The sequence below is a fragment of the Leopardus geoffroyi genome, chromosome B1 (assembly GCF_018350155.1).
Source record: "Leopardus geoffroyi isolate Oge1 chromosome B1, O.geoffroyi_Oge1_pat1.0, whole genome shotgun sequence".
NCBI lineage: Eukaryota > Metazoa > Chordata > Mammalia > Carnivora > Felidae > Leopardus > Leopardus geoffroyi.
In genome coordinates, this window is record NC_059327.1 from 135,818,665 (window position 1) to 135,842,002 (window position 23,338).

At 37.3% G+C, this 23,338-nt stretch overlaps 1 protein-coding gene across 14 annotated transcripts in view; it reads left to right on the forward strand.

Annotated features, from left to right (window-relative positions):
• WDFY3 (WD repeat and FYVE domain containing 3) overlaps window positions 1–23,338 on the forward strand; it is a 279,628-nt gene that overhangs the window by 142,220 nt on the left and 114,070 nt on the right. For 13 of the 14 annotated variants that reach the window (XM_045473462.1, XM_045473464.1, XM_045473463.1 and 10 more), the window contains 5 exons: window positions 394–587; window positions 12,962–13,419; window positions 14,819–14,902; window positions 20,158–20,335; window positions 21,128–21,342. In XM_045473462.1, coding sequence (XP_045329418.1) covers window positions 394–587; window positions 12,962–13,419; window positions 14,819–14,902; window positions 20,158–20,335; window positions 21,128–21,342 — 1,129 coding nt within the window. The remainder of the gene's footprint in view (window positions 1–393; window positions 588–12,961; window positions 13,420–14,818; window positions 14,903–20,157; window positions 20,336–21,127; window positions 21,343–23,338) is intronic. The other variant, XM_045473472.1, reaches the window with a different exon arrangement.

The window sequence follows — 23,338 nt, forward strand, 5'->3', positions numbered from 1 at the left end:
AATCTCATTTATTTGGGCTATTGTTCCTATGAGAGCTTTTTACACAAATTGATTTCCATTATTGTTCAGCTTAAAGCCTTTACATAAAAATATTGGGTCTCGTTGGAGGCTACCTGTGGAATTTTTGTATGTTCTAGATTTGGAGAATGTGAACATGGTGAACATATTAGGGTGTTATTCTTGCATTAAAGACATCTAGAGAGGATTTGGTTATGCCTTTGCTGACATCCCACAGCGCAGTTTTGTGTTGTAATTTAAAAGGGGAAATGGTTGGGTGCATCTTATTTGCATTCTTTTGAGTTACTCTTCCTACAAAAAGATCAAATTTTAATTCATCTGATTTGTCTTAGAATGTTTTAAGTTAGCCCATGTTGTTCTTTTTTCTCTTTCAAGGAATTTTCCGGGAATTTGGAGGTGCGAGATGTGCACATAATATCGTGAAGTACCCGCAGTGCCGACAGCATGCCCTGATGATTATCCAGCAGTTGGTGCTGTCCCCAAATGGGGAGGATGACATGGGCACTCTCCTGGGGTTAATGCACTCAGCCCCACCGACAGAATTGCAGTTGAAGACCGACATTTTAAGGGTAAGTTGAATAACCATGTTGTTACTATTCTTACTGTTCTTTTACTGTTAAAATCTGTGGTTATTTTTTAATAACTTAAAACTATCCTAAGCTATTCCTGTAGTTTTTCTTCAAGTCTAATAATATGCCAAAATCATAGTCGTAGAAGAAAAGCCAGTGTCTTCTCTGGCCTCCAGGGTCCTCAGGATTCTGTCTCCTTCCCCTCTGACATCCTTTCCTCACACCCTTCCCCCATTCCTGGCACAGACATCACAGGTCATATACCTACCTTCTAGAATCATGTATTTCCTTCATTAACTTTTGCTTTATGCAATGAATTTCTCAGGAATAAGTTTTTATTTTTTTCTTTGTGCTGTGTATATTTCATCCTGTCTTGATAGTTGTTTTGAAAATGAATTTTATTTTATTAAAAAAAATATTTTTAACGTTTATTAATTTTTTTTGAGAGCGAGAGAGAGCGTGTGCATGCCAGAGCAAGCGGGGAAGGGACAGAGAGAGAGGGGGAGAGTGAGAATCTAAAGCAGGCTCTGCACTGTCAGCACTGAGCCCAACGCAGGGCTCTATCCCACGACTGTGAGAGCATGACATCAGGAGTCAGATGCTCAACCAACTGAGCCACCCAAGCACCACTATGCATTTTATTTTAAAACACAATTAATCTGAGCACAACTCACAGACAAGAAGGAATTTACACGTGTGTCAATATTTAGGAACATTTGTATGTCAGAAAGGATTGTTTAGAAAAAAATAAGTGCCTTCAAAAGATGTTAAGGTTGTCAGCTTTTTAAACATAACGTTTTCCTTCTTTCTTGGTATCTTTTTAATTGGGTTTGTAAAACATTAGTAGATAGAGTTACCAAGAAGTAAGTAGCTGACCTGTAACTTTAAGGCAGCGTTGTTCTGGTAAATGGTAATAACTCTTAGACTGGAGCAGGGTTGAAGGGGGTGATCCTAATGTGTCACATTTATTGACTTCCATGATGTGACTACTGCCACGGTGACCTGTTTCAGGCAACTAATGTGTTACTGAATGTGGATTGGGAAGAGACACACAATAGCACCCCATTGTAAAGTATCTTAAGAATACAGGTAATAGGGGCACCTGGGTGGCTCAGTCAGTTAAGTGTCTGACTCTTGATTTTGGCTCAGGTCACAATCTCACAGTTTGGGACATCAGTCACTGCGTTGGGCTGTGTGTGACAGCTTGGAGCCTGCTTGGGATTCTCTTTCTCCCTCTCTCTGACCCTTCTACACACCCCCACGGCACCTTATTGTCTCTTGCTGTCTCGAAAATAAATAAACATTAAAAAAATAAAGGGGCACCTGGCTGGCTCAGTCGGTTGAGCATTCGACTTCGGTTCACGTCATGATCTCACAGCTCGTGAGTTCGAGCCCCACATCAGGCTCTATGCTGACAGCTCGGAGCCTGGAGCCTGCTTCGGATTCTGTGTCTCCCTCTCTCTCTGCCTCTCCCCCACTCATGCTCTGTCTCTCTCTCTCTCTCTCTCTCTCTCTCAAAAATAAACACTCCAAAAAAAAATTTTTTTTAATAAATTAATTAAAAAAAGAGTACAGTAATAGTAAAATATAGAAAATAACTAGGAAGTGATGAGTTTTGAGTATTTACTTTTAGTTCGTTTTTAAAATAATTTATTTAGGGGCGCCTGGGTGGCTCAGTCGGTTAAGTGTCTGACTTCAGCTCAGGTCATGATCTCACAGTCTGTGGGTTCGAGCCCCGCATCAGGCTCTGTGCTGACAGCTCAAAGCCTGGAGCCTGCTTCGGATTCTGTGTCTCCCTCTCTCTCTGCCCCTCCCCTGTTCATGCTCTGTCTCTCTCTGTCTCAAAAATAAATAAAAATATTTTAATTAATTAATTAATTTATTTATTTAGTTGTAAGTTATAGACCTTAATTTTTAATTATGGCTGTGTTTTAACAGCTAGCACATAAAATTCCAAAAATATAACAGTTGCCTTTCAAGAGCCAGTATGAGCTGGCTCTAACATTCCACTGCTTTGAGGACAGGAGGGAGTGTGGGGTGAGGAGAATTGGGGGCACCTCGATTTCAATTCCCATTTTCGCTGCATTCAGAACTGCCTCTTGGTGCCTCTGTTCAGCTGACACAACCACAGACCTATTGATTTAATTTGTAATTATTGGGGCAGAGACCCAAAATTCTGTATGTAGTATTTTATGATTCTGTCAATGCACAAATTTGAATTATATGCATTATGTTTATTGCAGATTCATATATAGCTGATGATTGTATCTAACAACCACCTACCATCAGCATTTCATTGTATCTTTAGGGTTTGCTCCTTACCATTAATTATTGACTTCAGCAGCATATTAGATTATTAGCAGTATTTGAAAATTTTCAAATACTGAGATTATGCTATGATGATGTCAGGAGTGCCAGGAGAGTACCAGTTTTGAGGTAGTAGGAGATGAACTTATCCAGAAGTATGTGATACAGACTACTGGACTGAGGACTTTTGGACTCAGTCAATTGTTTTTCTAACGCTTAAGCCCAATTCTAACCTGTGATACGGTTTTCTGAATATTACTTTACCTCTGAACTCACCCTTCCTTCTATATACAATAATACTTGTACTGTTTCCCCAGTGTGTTTTTAAAGATGATGACGGTCACGGGCTTATATCAGGCACTTTGTTAACGCTTTTGCAGGTACTTCCTGCGGAGAAAGTTATCGTTACTACCCTTATACAAGCGAAAACCCAGGCACAGAAAGATTAAGTGGCTGACTGTAGTAAAACATTTTGTAACATTGGAGTCAGAATTTCAACCCGAGCATTCTGACTGTAGCCCTTGCATTTAATCTCCAGGCTAGATTATAAAATGTTTAAAAATTTAAAAAGTTACAAAATATTATGGTCATATGAGTTGATATTGCAAGTGTAAGTACAGTTTATTAAATTTGACAAGGTGTGGAAACTATACTATCAGATCCTATTATAATGGAAATTTATTGGCAGAATAATGGAAGGAATACATTGTACTTTAGAATTTTATTTATATATACAGATTGTATATTTTAAAATAATTAAGGCATAGTTATATATAATTTCTGTAGTATATTTTGAAAGGGTAATTATATGTATTAATATTTACCATTTCTCTTCTTCAAATACCATTAGAAACGGGAGACATTTTAATAAAATGACCTTTCCAAGAATAATGATTGGAAAGGTTGTAAACTGCGTGTTAGGTAGTATTAAATATCCATGGTGTCCCAGCGGCTGAAACAGAGTGAAAAGGAGCCCATGTGTCAGCACAGATTTCAGATTGTTGTTTGAGGCAGTAAGTGGCATGGTTAGGTGCACGAGTAGGGGCATCATTGCACCTGGGTTTATATCCCCTCATTGCCATTGTGTAAGCTGTAAAATTTTTGGCAAGTTATTTAACCATGTTGAACCACATTTTAACTGGATAGTAATAGTGCCTAGCACACAGCATTATGGAGAGGTTTAAATAAGATAGTACACAACTGAAAGAAGTGCCTTGTACATATTAAGAGCCCACAAAATGTTAGGCAGTTTTATAATGTGTTATTTTTAATATTAAACTAAGTTAAAAAGTGTGGCAGTTCAGAGAAAAATAGTTCTAAAAGATTGTTTTACTTCTTTGACCTTCAGGTTTTATTTCACAGTACTTAGAGCTATTCTGGGCAAGAGCATGCTTTCAGCTATCAGACTCTAATTCACTTTGCAGGAGAGTCTGTCTAATAAGTCCTTTGAAGTGACTCCTCTTTCCAAAGTATCAGGATATGGTCACTTTATATGAGTTGAAATACTTCCGGTCTTGGCTGCCCTGATTTCTGATCCTTTCTAGAATAAATCAGTTTGCATACATACACAGTTATAAATGTTCGTGATTGTGTAAAATTATACTAGAATGTGTATTTTATTTATTTAATACAATTACTTTGTAAATATCACTGAATTTACTGACATCATTATCCATCAAAGACATAGGAAAACTTTTCCATCAGGATTTGGATGTAGCCTTATTCTATCAAAAGAAATATGTGACAGTGTTTCCTAAAATTATCTCTTGCCTTTAATACATCTCTTAATTGAAGTGTAATTAATACACAGTGTTAAATTAGTTTCAGGTGTACAATATAATGATTCAATTCTATACATTACTCAGTGCTCATCACTATAAGTGTAGTCTTAATTCTTTTCACCTGTTTCACCCATTCCCCCCCCCCCCCCCCCCCCCGCCACCGGCAACTACCAGTTTATTCTATTTGAGTCTCTTTTTGTTGTGTCTTTTTTTTCTTGTTTGTTTGCTTGCTTTCTTAAATTCCGTGAATTATGGTATTTGTCTTTCTCTAACTTATTTCACTTAGCATTATACCCTTTAGATCCATTCATGTTGTTGCAAATGCAAAGATCTTCTTTTTTATGACTAATATTCCATTACATATATACACACCACATCTTATTTATCCATTCAACTATTGATGGACACTTGGGTTGCTCCCATATGTTGGCTGTTGTAAATAATGCTGTGGTAAACACAGAGGTACATACATCTTTTTGAATTAGTGTTTTTATTTTCTTTTTGTAAATACCCAGTAATGGAATTACTGGATCATATGGTATTTCTGTTTTTAATTTTTTAAGCAACCTCCATGCTATTCTCCACAGTGGCTACACCAGTTTGTATTCCCACCAACAGCACATGAGTCTTCCCTTTTCTTTACATCCTCACCAACACTTGTTATTTCTTGTGTTTTTTATTTTAGCCATTCTGACAGGTATGAGATAATATTTGGTTGTTTTGATTTGCATTTACCTGATGATTAGTGAATTGGCTTACATACAATACCCAGTGCTCATCCCAACAAGTGCCCTCCTCAATGCCCATCACCTGTTTTCCCTCTCCCCCACACCCTGTCCACCCTCAGTTTGTTTCTGTATTTAAGAGTCACTTGTGGTTTGCCTCCCTCCCTCTGTGTAACTGTTTGTTTTCCCCTTCCCTTCCCCCATGTTATTCTGTTAAGTTTCTCAAGATCCACATATGAATGAAAACATATAATATCTGTCCTTCTCTGACTGATTTATTTCACTCAGTATAATACCTTCCAGTTCCATCCACGTTGCTGCAAATGGTATGATTTTGTTCTTTCTCATTGCCAAGCAGTATTCCATTGTATATATAAACCACATCTTCCTTATCCATTCATCAGTTGAAGGACATTTAGGCTCTTTCCATAAGGTGGCTATTGTGGCAAGCGCTGCTATTAACATTGGGGTACATGTGCCCCTATGCATCAGCACCCCTGTATCCCTTGGATAAATTCCTAGTAGTGTTATTGCTGGGTCATAGGGTAGTTCTATTTTTAATTATTTGAGGAATCTCCACACTGTTTTCCAGAGCAGCTGCAGCAGTTTGCATTCTCACCAACAATGCAAGAGGGTTCCCATCTCTCCACGTCCTCGCCAGCATCTGTAGTTTCCTGAGTTGTTCATTTTAGCCACTCTGACTGGTGTGAGGTGGTATCTCACTATGGCTTTGATTTCTGTTTCCCTGTTGATGAATGACATTGAGCATCTTTTCATGTGCCTGTTGGCTATCTGGGTGTCTTCTTTAGAAAAGTGTCTGTTCATGTCTTTTACTCATTTCTTCACTGGATTATTTGTTTTTTTGGGTGTGGAGTTTGGTAAGTTCTTTATAGATTTTGGATACCAGCCCTTAATCTGATATATCATTTGCAAATATCTTTTCCGATTCCATCGGTTGCCTTTTAGTTTTGTTGATTGGTTCCTTGCAGTGCAGAAGCTTTTAATTTTGATAAGGTCCCAATGATGAGATCATTCTTGCTTTTAGTTCCTTGCCTTTGTAGATGTGTATAGCAAAAAATTGCTGCAGCTGAGGTCAAAGAGGTTGTTACCTGCTTTCGCCTCTAGGGTTTTGATGATTTCTTGTCTCACATTCAGGTCTCTCATCCATTTAGAGTTTATTTTTGTGTATGGTGTAAGAAAGTGGTCTAGTTTCATTGTTCTGCATGTTGCTGTCCAGTTCTCCCAGCACCATTTGTTAAAGAGACTGTCTTTTTTCCATTGGATACTCTTTCCTGCTTTGTCAAAGATTAGTGGGCCATACATTTGTGGGTCTAATTCTGGTTTCTCTGTTCTATTCCATTGGTCTATGTGTCTGTTTTTGTGCCAATACCATACTGCCTTGATGATTACAGCTTTATAGGTAGAGGCTAAAGTCTGGGATTGTGATGCCTCCCACTTTGGTTTTCTTCTTCAATATTACTTTGGCTGTTCAGGGTCTTTTGTGGTTCCACACAAATTTTAAGGATTGTTTGTTCTAGCTTTGAGAAGAATGCCGGTGCAATTTTTGATTGGGATTGGACTGAATGTGTAGATTGCTTTGTGTACTATTGACATTTTAATAATGTTTATTCTTCCAATCCATGAGCATGGAATGTTTTTCCATTTCTTTGTGTCTTATTCAGTTTCCTTCGTAAGCTTTCTATAATTTTCAGCATGCAGATCTTCTACATCTTTGGTTAGGTTTATTCCTTTATTTTATGGCTCTTGGTACAATTGTAAATGGGATCAGTGTCATTAATTCTCTTTCTGTTGCTTCATTATTGGTATAAAAATGCAACTGATTCCTGTACATTGATTTTGTACCCTGCGACTTTGCTGAATTCATGTATCAGTTCTAGCAGTCTTATGGTGGAGTCTTTTGGATTTTCCATGTAGAGTATCATGTCGTCTGCAAAAAGTCAAAGTTGGACTTCTTCTTTGACAATTTTGATGCCTTTGATTTCCTTTTGTTGTCTGATTGCTGATGCTAGGTCTTCCAACCCTATGTTAAACAACAGTGGTGAGAGTGGACATCCCTGTCATGTTCCTGATCTCAGGGGGAAAGCTCTCAGTTTTTCCCCATTGAGAATGATATTAGCTGTGGGCTTTTCATGTATGGTTTTTATGATGTTTAGGTATGTTCCTTCTATCCCAACTTTCTTAATGGTTTTTATTAGGAAAGGATGCTATATTTTGTCAGATGCTTTTTCTCCATCTATTGACAGGATCATATGGTTCTTTTCCTTTCTTTTATTAATGTGATGTATCACAGTGATTGATTTGCTAATATTGAACCAGCCCTGCAATCCAGGAATGAATCCCACTTGATCATGGTGAATAGTTCTTTTTATATGCTGTTGAATTCGATTTGTTAATATCTTGTTGAGAATTTTTGCATCCATGTTCATCAGGAATATTGGCCTGTAATTCTCCTTTTAGTGGGGTCTCTTTCTGGTTTGGGAATCAAGATAATGCTGGCTTCATAGAATGAATCTGGAAGTTTTCCTTCCATTTTTTTGGAACAGCTTGAAAAGGGATAGGTATTCTGCTTTAAATATCTGTTGAATTCCCCAGGGAAACCATCTGGTCCAGGGCTCTTATTTGTTGGGACATTTTTGATAAATGACGCAATTTCTTTACGAGTTATGGATCTATTCAAATGTTCTATTTCTTCCCGTTTGAGTTTTGGTAGTATGTGGGTGTCTAGGAAATTGTCCATTTCTTCCAGGTTGTCCAGTTTGTTAGCATATAATTTTTCATAGTATTCTATGATAATTGCTTGTATTTCTGAGGGATTGGTTGTGATAAATCCATTTTCATTTGTGATTTTATCTATTTGTGTCCTCTCTCTTTTTGAGAAGTCTGGCTGGGGGTTTATCAATTTTGTTTATTTTTCCAAAAAACCAACTATTGGTTTCATTGATCTGTTCTACTATTTGTTTGGATTCTATATTGTTTATTTCTGCTCTTATCTTTATTATTTCTCTTTTTCTGCTGGGTTTGGCATTCATTGTTCTTCTAGTTCCTTTAGGTGTTCCGTTAGATTTTGTATTTGGAATTTTTCTTTTTCTTGAGGTAGGCCTGGATTGCAATGTATTTTCCTCTTAGGACTGCTTTTGCTGCATCCCAAAGGGTTTGGATTATTGTGTTTTCATTTTCAATTGTTTCCATATATTTTTTAATTTCTTCCTTAATTGCCTGGTTGACCCATTTGTTCTTTAGTAAGATGTTCTTTAACCTTCAGGCATTTGAAGATTTTCCAAACTTTTTCCTGTGTTGGATTTCAAGTTTCATAGCGCTGTGATCCTTAAGTGTGCATAGTATGATATCAATTCTTATATATTTATTGAGGTTTTGTGACCCAGTATGTGATCTATCTTGGAGAATGTTCCATGTGCACTCAAGGAGAATGTATATTCTGCTTTAGGATGGAAAGTTCTAAATATATCTGTCAAGTTCATCTGGTCCAGTGTATCATTCAGGGCCATTGTTTTTTTATTGATTTTCTGTCTAGATAATCTGTCCGTTGTTGTAAGTGGAGTATTAAAGTCCCCTGCAATTACCACATTCTTACCAATAAGTCTGCTTATGTTTGTGATTGATTGTTTTATATATTTGGGTGCTGCCGAATTCGGTGCATAGACATTTATAAGTGTTGGCACTTCTTGATGGATAGACCCTGTAATTATTTTAAAGTCTAGTGTAAAATTAGTTTAAAATCTAGTTTGTCTGATATAAGTATGGCTACTCCAGCTTTCTTTTGACCTCCCGTAGCATGATAGATGGTTCTCCATCCCCTCACTTTCAATCTGAAGGTGTCCTCAGTTTTAAAATGGATCTCTTGTAGACAGCAAATAGATGGATTTTGTTTTTTTATCCATTTTAATACCCTGTGTCTTTTGATTGGAACTTTTAGTCCATTTACATTCAGTGTTATTACTGAGAGATAAGGGTTTAGAGTCATTGTGTTGTCTGTAGGTTTCATGCTTGTAGTGATGTCTCTGGTACTTTGTCTCACAGGATTCCCCTTAGAATCTCTTGTAGGGCTGGTTTAGTGGTGATGAATTCCTTCAGTTTTTGTTTGTTTGGGAAAATCTTTATATCTCATTCTATCCTGAATGACAAGTTTACTGGATAAAGGCTTCTTGGCTGCATATTTTTCCTGTTCATCACATTGAAAGTTTCCTGCTCCTCCTTTTTGGCCTGCCAAGTTTTAGTAGATAGGTCTGCTGCTATCCTTATGTGTCTACCCTTGTATGTTAAGGCCCATTTATCCCTAGCTGCTTTCAGAATTCTCTCTCTATCCTTGTATTTTGCCAGTTTCACGATGATAACATCATGCAGAAGATCGATTCAAGTTACCTCTGAAGGGAGTTCTCTGTGCCTCCTGGATTTCATTGTCTGTTCCTTCCCCAGATCAGGGAAGTTTTCAGCTATGATTTGTTCAAGCACACTTTCAGCCCCTTTTCTCTCTCTTCTTCTTCTTCTGGTACTCCTATGATACAGATATTGTTGCATTTCATGGAATCACTTAGTTCTCTAATTCTCCCATTGTGATACAGAATTTTTTTATCTTTTTCTCAGCTTCCTCTTTTTCCATAATTTTATCTTCTAATTCACCTATTCTCCCCTCTGCCTGTTCAATTCTCACTGTCACTGCCTCCAGTTTATTTTACACCTCATTTACAGCACTTTTTAATTCATGACTATTTTTCAGTTCCTTGATCTCTGCAGCAGTAGATTCTCGTCTGTCTTTGTATGCTTTTTTTCTAGCCCAGCAATTAATCTTATGACTATTTTTCTAAATTCTTATTCAGTTATACTGTTTCTATTTGTTTTGATCAGTTCTTTAGCTGTCATTTCTTCCTGGAATTTCTTTTGAGAATTCTTCCGTTTCATCATTTTGGCTAGTTTTCTGTCCTTATGTGTCTTAAAAGCTTATTATGTGCCCTGTTTCTGCAAGCACTACTATATTAAAGAGGGGCCGTACACTGTCTAGGGCCTGGCCCTTCAGGAGGTGTTTTTTGGAGTTACTTACTGTCTGTTATTGTGAGTTTGGTTACTTTATTTCCCTACTCGTAGTGATGTTTTGGACCCTCCACCAGGTGTACTTTGATTGTCGAAGTAGCCCTGGAAGGGAAAACAAACAGACAAATAAACACAAAACAAACAGAAAAAGAAAACACACAAACACAAAAAACCCAAAAACAAAAAGCCAGAAACACCAGCTACCAATAGACAACAGGGTGGAGGCATTGCTGATGGAAGAGGCATTATCCCATACAAAGAGAGAAACAGCAGGGTGGGGAAAAAGAAAAAATAAAAATTGACCAGGCATAGAAACTATAGCCTTAATCTAGAGAGAGAGAAAGGAAAATAAGGAAGGAGGTATAGAACATGTATCAAGAGAATGGATTAAAAATGTCTGCTTAAACAGACCAATAACCAGAGTAACCAGACTAGAGGAGGGAGGAAATAAGAAGAAAAGGATGAATGTATCTATATAGTAAGAATTGTCCAAGAATTAAACCAGGCAATGCAACAGAGCTTGTCTGGAGCAAGGGCTATCTGGTTCATCAGCGTTAATCCCACTCTAGTAGATATGTAGTTACCAGGCACCAAGGGGCATGGTATGGTGTAGGCAAGTACCGCCTCCACTGTGGTTATGCTGTCTGTTCCTTGAAGTGCTCCACCTATGGCCTGTCAGGTTGTCCGGGTGGGTCCCTGGAAGCAACTCTGCCTCTTCTTCCCAGACTCTTGGGACTCAAAGTCCTTTGGCTTCAAGACGGCTTTGTTTGAGAGACAGGGGACCTTCGGATCCCCCTACTTCTCTGCCATATTGGCTCCCCCTCCAACCCCTCTCTTCTGAGGAATTGTGGCTTTGACCCACTCAGATTCTCTGGAGGAGGGTCTTGCTGAGCAATGGGCGAGTGCGGCCCGACTCCAGGAACATTCACAAGATTGTGCTTCTGCCAGTGCCCAGAGACTGTTGGCTGGGTGCCAATCCGCCTCAGAAAAAGTTTGTGCAATCTTGTAGCAGCAGCATTTCAGGGTTTATGGAAAATGACAACACACATCTAGCACCAGGCTTCCCCCTTAACGTCCTTGTTCCAACACCAGCGAATGTGGTTTTTCTCTGGGGCCTGCTGGTACCTTTGCCTGTGGGGTGGCCGCACAGCCTCTACCAAATGTCCTCCCTGCAGAGGAACCGCCACACCCCTTGTGGCCCGTGGACCCCTCGGACCTCGCTCTCTGCTCTTGGGGATTTGCCCTTCTCACTAGAGCACCACCAGGTATCAAGCTTCGGAGCCTCAGACTCTGCACTGCTCCTGTTTATAAAGTCTTGATGGAATTTAAACCCTCTCCTTTCTCCCTTTTTTTGTTCAGTCCCTGAATCTGTTTCCGCTTTCCACTTTCTCTCCAGCTGCTTTGGAGGGGAGGTGCTTTTCCCATACTCTTCCCCATCTCCGACCTCTCTCCGCAAGCGAAAACAGCTCCCTGTCCTCCTCAGCTTTTCTTTTTCCCAGTTCACCTCTCTGTGCTGTGTACCTGCTGAGTTCTGTGGTTCAGGTTGTGCGGATTGTTGTGTGAATCCTCAGATCACTTTTCTAGATGTGCAGGATGGTTTAGCGTTGATCTGGCTGCATTTCAGCAATGAGAGATGCAAAAAAACTTCCATGCTGTTCTGCCATCTTGGCTCTCCTCTGATGATTAGTGATGTTGAGCATCTTTTCGTGTGTCTGTTTGCCATCTGTGTGTCTTCTTTGGAAAAATGTCTGTTTATGTCTTCTGCCCGTTTTTACATTGCATTTTTTTGTTTGTTTGGTGTTGTATAAGTTCTTTATATATTTTGGATATTAACCCCTTATCAGATAATCATTTGCAAATATCTTTTCCCATTCAGTACGTTGTCTTTTTTGTTTTATTGATGGTTTCTCTTGCTGTGCGAAAGCTTTTTATTTTGATATGGTCCCTATGGTTTAATTTTTACTTTTTGTTTCCCTTGCCTTAGCAGACATGTCTAGAAAAATGTTTATACAGCTGATGTCAGAGAAATCACTGCCTATGTTTTTTTTTGTTTTTTGTTTTAGTTTTATGGTCTCAGATCTCATAAGTAGGTCTTTAATCTATTTTGAGTTTATTTTTGTGTACAGTGTAAGAAAGTGGTACACTTTCATTCTTTTGCAGTTTGCTGTCCAGTTTTCCTGGCACCATTTGTTGACGAGACTGTTTATTTTCCCTATTGTATATTTTTGCCTCCTTTGTCGTAGATTAATTGACCATGTAAGTGTGGGTTTGTTTCTAAGTTCTCTATTTTCTTCCATTGATCTATGTGTCTATTTTTGTTTAAAATGGTATTTTTTAATTAGTAAAGTATTTGACATGCATTATAGGGCTGGTTAATGGGAAATGACAAAAACATTACTATTGTATGTTCATAGAAATCATGTTCCCTTTTGACATTCATGTATTTTGCTTTAATTTGAATTATAAGGGGTTTTGTTTTTTTCATCCCCTGTAGGCCCTCCTGTCAGTCCTTCGAGAAAGCCATCGTTCAAGAACAGTTTTTAGGAAAGTTGGAGGATTTGTGTACATTACATCCTTGCTTGTTGCCATGGAAAGGTCTTTGAGCTCACCACCCAAGAATGGCTGGGAGAAAGTGAACCAGAATCAAGTGTTTGAACTTCTCCACACTGTGTTTTGCACATTGACTGCAGCAATGCGCTATGAGCCAGCCAACTCTCATTTCTTCAAAACAGAGATTCAGTATGAGAAGTTGGCAGATGCTGTTCGATTTCTTGGCTGCTTCTCAGACCTAAGAAAAATAAGCCCCATGAATGTCTTCCCCTCAAACACACAGCCATTTCAAAGACTTTTGGAGGAAGATGTAATCTCGATGGACACAGTGTCACCCACTTTACGGCACTGCAGTAAACTCTTTATTTATCTCTACAAAGTAGCTACAGATTCTTTTGACAGGTATGGCTTTGCTCTGCTCTGAATTAAAGGGGATGCTCTGTGTGACTTCAGCATTAAGGCTTGAGTTATAAGTTAACTTGAAAAGAAATGAAAATGAATCTTTTATTTGCTTGTTTATCACTTATTTGCGAACATTACCGTTGCTCTGATGTTAAGGTTTTCAACACGAACATTTGTGTATTATTTGTAAATCTAGGGTCAGTTAGCTCTTGATGTACTTAAAGTAAGTTTCTATAAAGTTTACTTTAATGCTGGTATTTACTATTGTTCTTTCTCCTCTATTCTCAACATTAGGTATATCCGGACTTAGAGATAGTAGTTATCAGCAGGAGACAGTGGTTATGGATTATATGTATTTCCAGACGGAGAATATATTCTCAACATTCATAATCACTCTCAATATTTCATGATCCTTGAAAAAGAATATAGTTCCATAAGAGACGATGATAGTTCAAGAGTCTATCAGATTTCTTTACTTATTCGTTCATTAAAAAGTACTTTACGAACAACTGCTCCACGCAATGTTATTTTGAGAGTTCAAGCACAAGACTCCTTTAGCTAAAACACAGACACATAAATAAACAACTACAATATATTGTGATAATATCTACAATGAGGGAGTTCCAGGGTTCTAAGGTGGATCATAGGAGTACCACTTTACTTAAATTAGTTATTTTCAGTGATTAAAGCGTTCTCAGCTTGAAGATAATGTGAGAGTGGTCATGGTGCAGATTTGTCCCACGCATTATCACTCTTAAAGTTAACATAGTTTTATTTCATGAGATAACTGAAGTGTTTTCTATATTGCCCCCATATGTAAAGCAAGTAACTCTATGTGGATAGCTTCTAATAGGTTTCATATCATTTACTGTGAAGTATCTACTTTGAAATATCTACTGAGAGATGTTTCTTGCTTCTTGACAATATTTTTTAGACCTTACTCTTCAGATAATACAAGTAATGTAAGAAACACTGTTTTCCAGTTTTTTACTTTTTAAAAATGCATATATATTGTTAAAAAGAAACATAGTATGGTGTAGTATTCAAGGAATAAGCTGTTTGAAATTGAAATTTGTATATGTAGATTCAACCTCTTTCCCCTTTTCTACTCATCCTGGTTAGTATACCTCAGTTTTACTTTACTTTGTGAAAAGCAGGCCTTATGACACTCTGTTTAACAAATGTGTTAAGTGTAACATTAATGGATAAGCATCTGCCTTAAGCATGCTTTTCTGTTTCCCTCAGTGCATGTGTTGTAGTCTTGTTTCTTGTTCCTGCTGAGTATGGAGGGTGTTCCTTATTAAACTTTTACTGGTATTTCTTGTGAAACTAACCAACTGCCAACCTGGTGTTCTCTTCTAACCTCTCTAAACCACCCTGTCTGTTTTGTTGTCTGTAGTCGTGCAGAACAGATCCCTCCTTGCCTGACAAGTGAGTCTTCTCTCCCCTCTCCTTGGGGTACACCAGCTTTGTCCAGGAAAAGGTACTGATCTTATAATGGAAGTCAATCTTTATTTGTGTGGTTTTTTTCTTCCCTGTGCTTAATTATGTGTAAATGTGGTGATTGTGCTTTGTACAAAAATGTTTTGGCTTTCAGATTTTTTTAGGTTTTAGAATTGTCAACTTCTGAGTATATTTATGAGCACAAAAATGTGTTAATGCCATGAGGATATGAGAGACGTTTAGAATTTTGTCATTTGACTCTAATATTTAGAGTGAAATATACATTTTGCCTTGAGAGCAGTGTATCTTTTATCAAAATTAATTTAGAAATGAGGACTTAGTGCTTCTTTACGTAGAGTACTTTTTCTTTTTACTTTAAAGGTGCTAGGAAGCATTCTTCAGTTTTTACCATTACTCCAAAATGAACATCATAGCACTGGCAAGGAAATGTGTGTTTTCTCAATCAGGTTCAACCAGTTGAAATATGATGCTGTTGTAGAGACTTGTCATGGCCAGCCTTTGGAAGAAACGAATAAAAAAACTTACCTAGCTGTTGCTTTCATTGGTTCTGTGTATATCTGTTTCTAAGCTGATCTAGTCTTCCTTGTATATAAAGCTTATGAATATAAAGAACCAGCAGTTGGTTGACAAGAGTACAATTAAGATCCATTTAAGATTCCATTTGCAACCTATATTTAAAATGATCAGTCTGTGCAGTTGAAACCAATACCCTTCCTTCCCCAGTTTTTCTCATAACCAAGTACAAGTCTTTTGGTCTTATATTAATATTCTTCCATTGTAGCTTTCTAAAATTGAATACTGAGGTCCAGCTATGTTATTGATTAATTTTATCTCTATTATTCAGGATTTGAAACTCGAATGTTAGTGGAGTTTTTGTATTAAAAGTATTTATTACAGATCCTATATTTCAATATATTTCAGTGGTAATATTCATCAGATATATGGACTTGTATTTTCCTTTTTCTCTTATGTTTGCACTGAAGCTTACAGCTCATTTTCTGACAGTAAATCATAGAAGAGTTCAGAATAGTCTTAAATTTAGTGTTGTTCAGTGTATTTCTATTTTAAAACTATTCCTTTTTTGTCGTTCTAAGAACATTTTTTTTTAATGCTAGAAACCATAAAATCAATTTGAGTTGATACAGTATCTTCTGTTGCTAAAATGAAGGCAGTAAAAGGTATTCTTAGTGTTTGAAGTTTCATGTGTGCTCACTATCCTACATATTGGATATTAGAAAAATAGTTTTAATTACTAGTTTTCATTCTTAAAAGTCACATTTATGACTCCCTGAAGGGTAAAGGTATAAAAATTGCTGTGTTTAAAAACATTTAACCATTTTTTAGTATTAACCAAAAACTATAAAATACTTTCAATAGAAATTCATAGATTAAAGCAACACATGAAAGGAAATTCATCAGAACTGTTTTATTTAAATGATAATTTGACAAAGGGAAATTTCATTCCATATCATAGAGAGTTATTTAAGGGCTTAGATCAAGAACATTTTGTCATCGTTTGCAACACAGCTGCATGTGAGGATGCCATATCTTTGACTTGGGGGAAACCTTCACTGAATCCACAGTCCTGTTTAACTGAATCTTTTCTGTGGGAATGCTAATTAGGCTCTCAGGTTGGCTTTACCCCAAGGAAGTTCCCAATATTGTTCATGCTAATAGTAAGGTCAGTGTTGACATTTTCAAGTTGCCATTCTGGTCAGGTTACATAGATTTTGCTCAGTGATAAGAATCATAAGCTAATAAAACAGTGCTTTTATTTTCACATGCAGATATGGTAACTTTTGAAATTAGAATATCTCTAGAACATCTCAACAAATTACAACAGCTCATGGCATTTCTTCTTGTGGCAAAATATGTTGTTTTTGTTGGCCAAAGGAGAAACCAACAACGTATTAGTTTTTATGGCTTACTGGAATTTTCAGACACGAAGGAAGTTTTGAGTTTGTGATTCTTGTCTGGTATGTAAAATGCTGGAGATTCTTCTCTTTTTTTTAAGAATGGTGTGGGGGGGGAATGCCTAAGAAACCTTATAGTATTTAGAAAACCAAAACTCATAACATTTTTCATTAGTATTCATTATTCAGAAAGAATAATGGAACAGAATTATAGCTGAACAATATTTAATCACAGTTAGAGGAAGGAGACGAAAACAAAATACAAAATAAAAACCAAGGTTTTCTATAATATATCTGCAGGGGAGAAAAAGGTGGCGAGTACTAGTTATTATTCAAACATGGTATCTGTTACTCAGTGTCTATACACACTTGATGGTAATTAAGGCAAAGCATGTTCAGAATTTAAATATTCAAGAATGTATTCCCCAAAGAGGTAGGTAAATCTTCAATATATATGAAAATTTAGATTGAAATATATTAAGTAGCAATTTTTCTAAGTTTTAAAAGTAATGGCAGCATAAAAATTAACTAAATTTTGAAATGTTGTTTTAGCCTACGTTTGTAAATGAGTAGGTCTTGCTTGAGATTATCCGTTTAATAAACTTACTCTCATGTCTAAATTTTAAAAATGATAATACCTGTGGTGATACCTAAGTGGCTAAATAAGTATTAATAATATTATACAATGCCTGTTAAAATGGGCCTAATTTTAGTTAATAAATACCATGTTTTAGATTTAGCAGTATTTACAGTATTTTCCCAGTTTGAGAAGAATGAATGCAATTTTTATATCAGAGTATTGTTATCTTATATAAGATTAAAAGGCATACTACTGTGGGGTGTCTGGATGGCTCAATCAATTGAGCATCCAACTCTTGATGTTGGCTCGTGATGATCCATGCGTGATCTCACGATCTGTGAGATCGAGCCCCATGTTGGAATCTGCACTGACAGCACAGAGTCTGCTTGGGATTCTCTGTCTCCCTGTCTCTACTTGTCCCCTGCTTGTGCCCACACGCACGTGCGCTCTCTCTTGCTCGCTCGCTCTCTCTCCTCTCCCCCAAATAAATAAACTTTTTTTTTAAAGGTACTGGTATAATGGGTATATATTAATTAATAAAGACTTTGTTTTCTGAAGGCACAAAGCCTCCTTCCTGGGTATATCCATAATTTAAATTCAATCTACATTAAATCTGGCAACTCAGAAATAATTTTGGAAGGACTGTGACTAAAGTATACAACTAGAATTTGGTTTTTCTTCAAATTATGTGTACTGATAAACAGCTTTTATGAAATTTCTTAATAGTTCAGAATTCCTACTACACTATCATCTTTTTTTTTCTAGATGGGATCATAATATTTCACAGAATAAAAGAAGCAACATAGGAAGAGGATAGCTATTGGTAATAAACATTTAGAAATCTATCCTAGTAAGTTTAGAAATAAATAACAAAAATGGCAAAAAAAAAAAAAAGGCAGTTGAAAAAAATGAGTGGGTGGAGGACAGGCTGACTTTAAATAAACTAGGAGAGCCCGTGTGTTTTTTTTATATAAGTAGAGCTGAATACTTTCCTGGAATCTCTGTTAAAAAGAGAATGGTACTTTAAAAAACAAAAAAAAAAACAAAAAAAAAAAAAAAACAGCCACGGCAATGCCAGATCTTTGCTACAAAATCACTGACTTAAAGCATCTGTTTCCCAAGCTGCTCTTGTGCCAGAGCGCTGAAACTGCACTGCTCCCAGTGACAGAGCTCAGCAATAGACAAATTATGCTGAAACCAATTCATTGGAACAAAGAGCTCCCATAGGCTGAAGCCACAAGCATCTGTTTTCTAGTGCCAGGATACAAAATGTGCAAAACTCATGAATTGTAGAAGAATAGTATGAAATAGAAAGTGGAGATCATTGATGAGAAGAAATGTGGAATGTTCAGGACATAGCTAGGCTTTCTATCTCATAGAAGCTTGTTATGTAAAAATATGCCTTCTAATTTTTTAAAAATTGTGATGAATAGTTTCAGGGGTGAATTAATGCAAAAGAATGTGAGTGTAGTTCCAAATAAGCTAAAGGAAAACTTCCTTGATGCTTAACATATATATTGTCAGGTGGCCAAGATTCTGAGCCATCCCTGACTCAGTTTGACCCAGTTATAGATGTCAGCTCATTTTTAAAAAAAAATTTTTTTTAACATTTATTCATTTTTGAGAGTGAGAGAGACAGAGCATGAGCGGGGGAGGGGCAGAGAGAGAGGGAGACACGGAATCAGAAGCAAGCTTCAGGCTTCGAGCTGTCAGCACAGGGCCCGACGCGGGGCTCGAACTCACGGACTGCGAGATCATGACCTGAGCCAAAGTCGGATGCTCAACCGACTGGACAACCCAGGCGCCCCTCTTTTTTTTTAATAAGACATTTTATTTCTTAACGTGACCATCTGTGGGTAATTTTTTTTTTTAATGTTTAATTTTGAGAGTGCGTAAGCAGGGAAAGAGCAGAGAAAGAAACACACACACACACAATCTGAAGCAGGCTTCTGGCTCCAAGCTGTCAGCACAGAGCCCAGTGTGGGGCTCGAACCCATGAACTGCACAATCAAGACCTGAGCTTTCAAGTCGGATGCTTAACCGACGGAGCCACTAAGGCGCCCCAGATCTTGTTAGTTCTTGCTTATGTTGCCCACAGTTTAGGGAAAGGTTACAAACACATAGGTAATTTCAAAAGAAAATCTTAGTGAGGGATTTGACTTCATTCAATTTATACCCTCATCATATTTTATCAAAACTTTCACCTTTCCTAGAGTTTGAATCACTGTGATTTCACCTATTTGTTGTATCTTCTGATACAGGTGTCATTCTTTGTGTGTGTGTGTGTGTGTTATTGAGACGTGATGGACATAGAGCACTGTTCTAAGTTAAGGTATACAACATAATGACTTGCCTCACCCCTCACCCCATGTTGTAAAATGATTACCACAGTAAGTTTAGTTAACATCCATCATCTCAAATAAATACAAGGAAAAAAACTTTTCCATGTGATGAGAGCTTTGAGGATTTACTCTCTTAGCACTTTCAAATCTATCAGAGAGGAGTGTTAACTTTGGTCATCATGTGCCCTTCTTTAATGAAACAATCCCAGTGACAAGTGGTAAAGACATAGTCTAGAAGAATTGATGGTTAAATTGTATGTAATTCTAAGAATTGATAATATATTGCTTTTTCATATCCCAACCTTAAAGTGTTTTGTAACCCGGTCTTGAATTACAAAGGTTTTTGTTTATCAGTGGATAAAGTTAACAAAAGATGAAGAAATGGAACAGAGAATGTATTTGAATTTAATGCTAAATTACCCTTCTTTCTTTTTTACAGGCATGCATATCATTCTGTTTCAACTCCCCCTGTTTACCCTCCTAAAAATGTCGCTGACCTGAAACTACATGTGGCAACTACATCTTTCCAGAGTTCTGATGCTGTCGTCATTCATCCTGGAGCCATGCTTGCTATGCTGGACCTCCTGGCCTCTGTTGGGTCAGTGACACAGCCAGAAGTAAGTGTGGATATGTTAGCTCCTTTCCATCTTAATGAATGAGTAAAAGGATGTGAATATGACTGTGTAAGCAAGGGAGTGGGTACAAGAAAGAGTGATAAGGAACGGTTCCATATCACATACTAAAGTCGGAGAGGAAAAAATAGGATTGTTCAACTTGAGTCTTAACTTTCTTGTGAGGTAGGTGTATATGTTTTAGAATACAGTTCATTTGCTACAATTGTAGCCAAGATGGTTACTTCTAGTGCTAAAATAATTGTTTCTCCTTCTAAGTCCTGCTTATCAGTGGAAACTGTTAATGAATCGTACAGAAAGAAAAAACAACTGAAGATACCATTTTGAGGCTATTTATGTTTTGACTTGTAGCACTCAAGAGTTTGGGTGAATGGGAGCTTCAGTGACTAATTATGCTAAAATGTTGTATGGCCTCTAAGGCTTAAAGTGTCACAAAAGCCTCTAAGGCTTTCCTTTACACTGGTTGTTTACTCATGAAGTAAAAGACCTCACATTCACTACTTCTATAAAAATTAAAATACTATTAGATAGTCTTTCACTACAAAAGACTTGGAGGAGAGAGGAGTCTAGCTGGGTATGCTTCCGGTGAAATGAGGATAGGAAACGTTTGCCTAGCCTTGTTTGAATTGCTAGATCACTCTGCATCAGCTTCTTAATTCATCTGAAGGGAATTTGAAATGTGTAGAGACCTCCTATTACAAGTTGTGCTTCATGTGGAGAGAACTGTCCCCTTTCTTCCTAAGAATGCCCTGGTGGCATGGATTTCTCTCACTTCAGCATGCTCTGGACCTTCAACTTGCTGTAGCAAATATCTTACAAGCCCTGGTGCACACAGAGAGAAACCAGCAGGTCATGTGTGAAGCTGGCCTTCACGCCCGATTGCTGCAGCGGTGCAGTGCCGCCCTGGCAGACGAGGACCACTCACTGCACCCGCCCCTCCAGCGGATGTTTGAACGACTAGCTTCTCAGGCTCTGGAGCCCATGGTGCTGAGGTCAGTGTGTCCTCTTTCTCGCCGTTGAACAAGCCACAGGTAGTAACGGCAGTTCCTAGAGTCTTGGTATTCAAGAGTTCTTGCTATGATACACATATATCCAAGTATCAGTGGGCAAAACCAAAACAATGAAAATGGGCAAAGTGCTCAAAATATTGGTCTTAGGTAAGCCCAGTTATTAGAAAACAGAAGGTGCTTATTTCTTCCACTCGAATGTAGCAGCCTCTCCTTTAAAAATAAAGTCATGTCTTTATGACTTACATCTACTTTGTATTTGAGAACTTTTTATGTGTAAGAAGTCTCTTAAGAGGGGCGCCTGGGTGGCTTGGTCAGTTAAGCCTCCCACTTCGGCTCAGATCACGATCTCATGGTCTGTGAGTTCAAGCCCAGTATTGACAGCTCAGAACCTGGAGCCTGCTTCAGAATCTGTGTCTCCGTCTCTCTCTGCCCCTCCCCCCTCATGCTCTTTGTGTCTCAAAAAGAAACAAACATTGAAAAAAAATTAAAAGCTTCTCTTAAATACTTTTTGAACTTTTTAATTTTAAGTTACTTACAGATTTAGAGAGGTTCTGTGTTCCCAGTTTCTTCGGCGTTTACATCTCCTACAACCATAATACATGAAAACTAAGAAACTGACATTGCTACAACATATCCTTGTACGCTGTGGGTCTTATGTATTTATCACATGTTTATATGCCCACTATACAATCAAGGCATCACAAACATCTCTATAGTGGTACTCCTTTATTATCATATACACTCCCCTAACCCCCACCATTCTTAACCCCTGGAAACTGCCAATCTGTTCTCCATCTCGGTAAGTTTGTCACTTTGAGAATGTTATGTAAATGAAATCATTTGGTACATGAACTTTTGAGATTGACTGTTTTCACTTACCATAATGCCTTAGAAATGCATCCACATTGTTACGTTTCAGTAGTCTTTTTATTGCTGAGTAGTATTCTGTGGTATAGATACACCTTACAGAGTTTAACCATTCAAGAGATACATATATTTAAATCTTTTTAATGAAAGAGAAGCAGTACTGTGTGTTTTAGGGATAAAACACCTTAAAAAAATATTTTCTTTGAAACTACCTTGCCAAAAAGATTTAAAGTGTAAGTTATCTTTTCCTTATTTACAAAAAAAACAAACTCCTGTATCTTGTCACTTTCAGATATAAGCAGCTCTTTACAATTTTTTTCTGCTGTTAAAGTAGTCCTTTTTTATAAAGCTTTTAAGGACTTTCCTAAAAATGGTTGGACTTTATTTGTAGTTTATGTTTTTTAACTGGCTCCAATCTAACAGTGGATTAAGAAAAAACCATTTACTAAACAGTATTGTATCAAGATAAATGAGACTGTTCCTACTCACTTTATCCATCATCTTACGGATGACCTAAAGTATTACAAAGAGCATGGAGATTTCCCCCTGATTATTTTTGGTAATCTGCTTTAAAAATAGAGTGAATGAAACAGAAAGATCTTATCTCATACTTAATACTAATATTTTATTAAATAACTTATACTGCCTAGTTAGTGGATATGCTCAGTTTTCACAGTGAATGAATTTTCAGAACCAAATGTCACATGAAGATATAGATACCTGCGTTATTGATGAGCCATGAGCTGTAAGGTTATAAAGTAATCTTGTATTATGCTCTACATGAAAAACTGGCAAAGGGTACCTGACCTAATTTTTTTCTGCTATAAGGAGTTGAAATTTCAGAGAAATACCTTTTTCCCACTTTCACAGGATGCTATAAATGACTGGATACGAAGGACTATTTGTGTAATTCCTAGACAATTTGTTACGTTTCTGCGTATCACATTTTAGGAGAACAGGTTCCCCAAATTTCATATTTTAGCCCTTTACAATATTCTATTCTCTTTTCAGTGGTAGGTAATTCACATGTAAAATTAACATATATTATTTTATAATAATTGTTTGGGTTGGCTTTATATTTTTAACTAGTCTGTTTTACTTCATCAAATCC